Source organism: Pinus tabuliformis, chromosome 8 (genome assembly GCF_031772625.1).
Source record: "Pinus tabuliformis cultivar Carrire ecotype Pingquan chromosome 8, CPIR1, whole genome shotgun sequence".
Classification (NCBI taxonomy): domain Eukaryota; kingdom Viridiplantae; phylum Streptophyta; class Pinopsida; order Pinales; family Pinaceae; genus Pinus; species Pinus tabuliformis.
The window spans coordinates 1461742424-1461748995 of NC_142294.1; the positions used below are offsets into that span (position 1 = coordinate 1461742424).

At 32.9% G+C, this 6572-nt stretch overlaps 1 protein-coding gene across 1 annotated transcript; it reads left to right on the forward strand.

Moving 5' to 3' along the window:
- The first annotated feature begins 3882 nt into the window (after positions 1–3882).
- On the forward strand, positions 3883–6061 carry LOC149241308 (bidirectional sugar transporter SWEET1-like). The gene is made up of 6 exons (XM_089370506.1): positions 3883–3946; positions 4186–4222; positions 4317–4536; positions 4611–4769; positions 4928–5047; positions 5533–6061. Exons 1-6 carry the CDS (start codon positions 3883–3885, stop codon positions 5749–5751), a joined length of 819 nt encoding a protein of 272 aa, XP_089226632.1. The 3' UTR covers positions 5752–6061.
- The last annotated feature ends 511 nt before the right edge of the window (positions 6062–6572 follow it).

Below are 6572 nucleotides of genomic sequence, written 5' to 3' on the forward strand. Positions count from 1 at the left end.
TCCCATATTCAAGAAAATGTTGTATGTTAGATTGATTGCAAATTTCAATATAAGTTAAAATACATAAAAATAATTTTTGCTTCTATATTCAATATTTGTTTAAAGGAGAAAATAGTTTTTTTTATAGGAAAAGGAGAACATAGTTTAATTTTGGAAGAAAACATTGTTTATGTTATTATTTTGAATACTTTAATGCATAGTTACCAAGTTCGAACTGGAATTCGATTAGATACAGAAAAAAATTGGACTATGTAAAATTCAATACTATAAAAATTTGGGAGTATCCATATTACCACTATTAAAAAAATTATCTTTTTTAATAAATTTTAAAAAATCAAAATTACTAATCTTATTTTTCAAAAAGTCATACTCAAAAATCATTTCCAATTACATTATGGAAGTTGCAAATAAAATTAGATATTGAGATGAGTAGAAAGAATTCATCCTCAATGGAAATGAATGGAAATGAATGAGATGGAATAGGGAACTCTTTCTACATGAACAAGAAAGAAATGACAAGTCTCATAACCATTAGAGCTTTTTGTTGGTTAATCAATAGATAGTAGTTAATGTGATTATTTTTTAATTATACATTATGAAAGATTTCTTACTAACTAACAATAAAGAACAGATCAAGAATTATCTAAGTAGAATTAATCTTAATGTTCTCTTAGTTATCAAAAAATACTAAAAACTTTATAATCAATTTCCCCCCAAAAAATTTATGAGTGGCAAGAGATTGGATGCCAACCAATCTTATTAGAAATAAATAATTTACTATTATTCATGATACTTCCCTACTCAAAAAAATTTAACAAATTTATTTAGCTACCGTTCGTACCGAATTGAATTTGGAGTTGTCTATAATGCGACTTTTTGGAGATTCCGGTGATGGAATCCGGCGGAAGAAATTGAGGTTAAATCTTGATTTGTTGCAGTTAAAATGGTTTTTTAACTGCATATTTGGATTCAGCACCCTCGAAAACCCCTGGGACGCTTTCATTGTGCAGAAACTAGCTATCAAACTTGCGATTCCAATAAATTCCTGCCGGATTTCGACCGGAAAAACCCGCCAAAAAAGCTTTCAAAAAATCGCGTTATAGACTATTTCATTAAATTTTAACAAATTATCGACCGAATTTAACTGGCCGAATTTCCGAATTCTTCAGCTAGATTCGGCCGAATTTGGTAAGTATGCTTTAATGGAATGCCCCTTTCACTCATTTTTCTAGCTCGTGGTTATATTCTGCGCGTTGGGTGCATTGTATACACTTAAGCACAGATCAATTAAAAAAGCACTTCGTAGAATTCTAGAAGGCAAAGGAATGATCTTCATTAATCTCGTTTAAGGAATTTAAAGTTAATAAAAAAAACAGAAAGTAGTTTATAGTTTCATAATAACAATAAATGACATGTGCTAAATAGTTAGATACCTACATTAATTAATATAGATTTGTTGAATTATCATATAATTATTTTAAAAATGAAAACCATTTCTTTATATTTTTTTAGGTATTTATTGTTATTACAAATTTGTTTTAAATAGTATGAAAATGAAATGGATTTTTACCAATAAATTAAATTATAATAAAATATTTTTATAATCTTATTTAATATCAATAAAAATTATTAATAATAAATTAAAATGATTATTAATTTAATTAATAAATAAATAAAATTTATATTTTTTTTAGGAATATATTTATAATTTTGAAAAAAATATATCTATCTATATTTTATACAGAAGATGTAAAATTTTATAGACAAGATTCTCAACAAAAATATTATCAAGACATTATTATTGTATCTAGGTAGGATTGGATTCTCCACTGCTACAATGCAATGCAGAATTGCAATTAACAAATCACTTCAATTTTCAGATCAATAAAATCTAAATTGGGTGGATTCTAAAACTTAACATTAACCTCAATTCAATGTTTTTACTTTAACTTAATTCTATTTAAACCAAGTGACAGGTACTAAGGTACTAGCCATATTGTAGCACTTATTTATATAAACTACGATATACCTAATAATTATTAATTATGACTAAAACTATAATATTTTTATTAAATATATCTTTTATATCAATTTAATGTTTAAATAAACTTTGATTTTAATAATATTATTATTATTATTTTTCTAAGTTTAAGAGTACTTTTCCATTCATTCATTTCAATAATCAAACAACTGACAATCATATAAATCGATGCCCTCAACTTGCCCAATAAAAACCCAATTCAAAAACCAAACAAATGTTCTTAAATAAATTTCCACTCCCACGTGTTGTAAGGATAGTAGTCACTACCAAACTTAAGGTCGTAAATCCACTGAGATCTAGGACACTTCACCAAAGGCGTATAAAGGCGTGAAAGAGACTGCCACCATCCCAAACATTTAATCCCTAAATCATGTCTAATCCCCAGCTGCATCGGACCCCGATCTGGAAATAATTATATTACTATTATAATAATATTTTTATAGATATAAATTATTATAATTTTATTATTAATTTAATTTCTTTTCTTTTTTCGAAAAATAACAAATAATTTTAAAATTTAAAATAATTGGGATATTTTCTATTATAACTGATCACATATATTCCATAACCGAATCGAGGGCATTCATAACACATGTTCAAACGCATGGAATTCCTAATCCCTTTGCGTCGATTATAAGAAGGAAAAAACCCACAAGCATTCCAGCCTAAACCCTAAACCAGTGACATTCTGGCCTTGTTGTATTCCTTTGCACTATTTTAAAAAAGTACATCCCGTTATTGTAAAACATAATGCATCTGTATGTTGTTAAAAACAACACATTTCTCTTTAGTCAACATCCCACAATTTTGAAATATACAACCATACATGAAGACTTTTGAAACCACACCATTTCGTGCTGGACATGTTGTGTTACACTATTATCTTTATCAAACATAAGAATGAGTGTCATATGGAAAATTAAACAAGACATGCTATCGTCTTAGCAAGCATTTCATTTTCCATGTTTTTTTTAATATTGTAATCGTCCCTTCGTTCTAAAACTTTATAAACGATTCATTTCCACAAATTAATCTACAAGTGAGATTGTAGGTTCGTGCACTCAAAGGATTATATAAAATACATCTGAATGATTAAATCGTAGAAATTAATGTACGAGTGAGAATGTAGGTTCGTGCACTCAAAGGATTATATGAATTATATCTCCAAATACTGCAAATTTGAACCACTCATTTGCAACAAGAGAGACTAGTCCACTATGGTGTGCAACTATGAATGATAAGCATAATTTAGTTGTTGGCTTTCCCGTGTATTCTAACTCCAACTTTTAGTTTAATAAACATTTCCTATCACTGTATTCTTCGTAACCAGACGGGCTTTAGAATCGTTGACTTCCTGATCGCGACACTATTGGCGTTAGTGGACCTTATGAGCTGTCACTTATCCATTTGGGCTTTAGGATCATGAATCTCATAATGAACAGGCGCCCACGGAGGGCGATCCTATTTCCACCTCCATAGCAAAGTTAATGCTATAGAGGTACCCCTCTGACAGCCGCAGACAGCTGCTGTCAGACAGCGTGGTTGAGGTCATTCATCCTCGACCATGCATCATGGCCCGCATTCCTCTCCGGCATGGCATGCATCCCTCTCCGGCTGCCCGATCCGCCCTCGCGCTTCCCCACTAAACTAAATTGAAATGACTGTACCGTACTTCACATCCACGCCTGCATATTAGTCGCGCTTCCTGTCATTTGAATTTTAAATTTGCTGTCCCGCCCTGTTCTGAAATCAGTTGTCCCGCCTTTTTATCATATAATTGTTTTGATGCATGCTTTTTCATCTAAACGTCCCCTGATACCGCGGATGCGCTGAACAATATCATGGGCAGCATCTTTGGATGCAGGTTCGAATCAATATGCTCGTTGTGCCCGCCTGGTGCCGTTTGTGAGAGCTTTCATTAGCAATATCATCGAAGAACACCGTCATGTAGAGCAGGCTAGGGAAACCAATGATCAATCTGATTTTGTTGATGTTCTACCGTCGTTACATGGAGAAGATAAGGTGGATGAGGATAATATGATCGTTGTTCTCTGGTGCGTATACACGCTCTATCCACTTTAATTTCTTGGATGCAAGAAGCTTGTTTCCGGTTTCTTAATGTTTCATTTGTTCTTTCATGACAGGCAACATCACTGCCCTGATACTCTTCTTAGTTCCTTTGTCAGTTTTCCCAACTTATGTAGTCATTTAATGAGGAAACATATTGATGCATATATAATTCGTAATTGTTTATGATCCTATTGGTACTTTGCAGAATTACTTTCTGGAAGATTATTAAAAACAAATCGACAGAACAGTTCTCTGGATTTCCGTATGTTTCCACGCTTTTGAATTGCTTGCTTTCTGCATGGTATGGCATGCCGTTTGTATCATCCAATAACCTTCTAGTGAGCACGGTTAACGGAACTGGGGCCGTCATAGAATTCTTCTACGCAGTTGTGTTCATCTGCTATATTCGCGACAAGAAATACAGGGTAAGTATAGTATTGATTAATAAATTTGTTTCTGAGCAGGGTGATGCCCATTTGAATGACGGTGGATGAAACAGGGGAAGATATTTGGCCTTCTGGTAGCTGTTCTCAGTTTTTTTGCAATGGTTGTCCTGGTATCGCTCTTGGCAATGCACGGAAAAATTAGGAGGTTATTTTGCGGCTTCGTTTGCGCCATCTTCTCCATCTGCATGTACGGGTCTCCTCTGTCAGTAATGGTAAATCTCTCTACTTCCTCTTTAGCAAAACCAATTTTCAGTGAGCATTGTTTAAGTCAGCATAACGGTCAAGAGAATGCGGTTTTTTTCAACAATTTACATTTATGCCTTATTATGATATGTGAAGTGACCTGAAGCGCGATTTCGATGATGTGCAGAGGTTGGTGATTAAGACGAAGAGCGTAAAGTATATGCCGTTCTTCCTGTCTCTCTTTGTATTCCTATGCGGCACCTCCTGGTTCATATTCGGCCTCTTGGGAAACGATCCATTCGTTTATGTACGTTTAACAATACTTACCATAGATGATAAATATATTTGCACGACAATTATAAACATTCACCTTTTGGGTAACTTAGATAAAAAAAAATCTGTTTCATGATTGAATAACCTTCATCATAAAGATCTTTTACAGAAGTAAAAATTGTATAACAAAATAAAATAGGTAAGTATTCAAATTACTTGTCCGAGAACATCATTAAACATGACTGCATAGCATGATCGAAATCAAAGCTGTAGATATAATACTTTTAATTCAGTGTATTATCCTTTAAAATCTACAAGTAACAAAGAATAAAGTAAATATTTTTAAGCATTACACGTTCAGTTCTCTATTATATGCCTTTACCTGCAATCTTTACCGTTGCAACCTAAAATCCTTATAAAACCCGAATTTGGGTAACTCTATTCTAGTGTAACTCTATGTTAGCGCTGTATTTATGAGATGGAGGTGTTAAATTTTTCAATGGTTTTATGGATCCACAGGTACCAAATGGGTCTGGAAGTTTCCTCGGAGCATTGCAGTTGATTCTGTATGTTATTTACAAAGACTGGAAGAATACGAACAACGACAGTGCTACATCGTCTCCTCCTCCAGAAAAAGAGGCAAAGCTACAGGACGTTTATCAAATGAGCCAAGTGGAAAAGGAACAAGGCCGCGTTGATCAAATGAGCCAAGGTGAAAAGGGATATGTTTTTAAATGAGCGAAGTGGAAAAGGGTTTTATGGGCAGGCAAAAGCTTATACTATGGAATGGACATTAAACGTGAATGGAATGGAAATTAAAGTGCAGTATTAAGCAACGAGGAGAATGGAATGGAAATTAAAGTGCAGTAATAAGAAATGATGTTCAACAACATAATTTGTTGTGAAATAATTTTTACATCTATGTTATAGATGTGTGTAACATAGGTGTGTATTACGAGTTGGTTGTTAATGGTTGAGAGTTTTTATTGGATTTACTCTGTCATCTACTTTTATTTATGTAACTATGCTTTTATCAATAAACCAATAAAGTACAGTGTGATTGGTCTATGGTGTGTAACTATGTTTGTTTTTGGTAGTTTTTTATGTTTGTCTTTGGTAGTTTTTCCAAATTGGTATCAAAGTTAGTTCCACCATGAGAGGCTATAATTATGCAAATTCTACAAGTTTAAATCATTATATATGAGATAGTGCAGGAAGGTGATTGTGTATTTTTCATGTGTTTATATTTTTGTGTGCATGTGTGTTGTTCTCCTATTTAATTGAAGAAGCAATCATTGCCTTATTGTGATTTGATGTGGATATAGTCAAGTTGCCACTAGTGACGAATCCATTAGTGGAATTGTTGAACCCATACCAGATCAGATGTGATATCCAGAGCTAAATAGGGAACATCATCGTTATTATTTTGAAGGGTTGAGATCTTACATTTTGAGTGGGATCTTGTGTATGTATATGAAGGGTTGAGATCTTACATTTTGAGTGGGATCTTGTGTATGTATATGAAGTTGTATGAAATCCTCGTAAAACTTTGTGGTGTG

Excerpts from the sequence above, each read along its gene's own strand:
- LOC149241308 (XM_089370506.1), top strand. The coding sequence starts at position 3,883 with ATGGGCAGCATCTTTGGATGCAGGTTCGAATCAATATGCTCGTTGTGC. Across the intron at positions 4,223-4,316 it reads ATACTCTTCTTAGTTCCTTT|AATTACTTTCTGGAAGATTA; the intron begins GTCAGTTTTCCC and ends GGTACTTTGCAG. Across the intron at positions 4,537-4,610 it reads TTCGCGACAAGAAATACAGG|GGGAAGATATTTGGCCTTCT; the intron begins GTAAGTATAGTA and ends TGGATGAAACAG.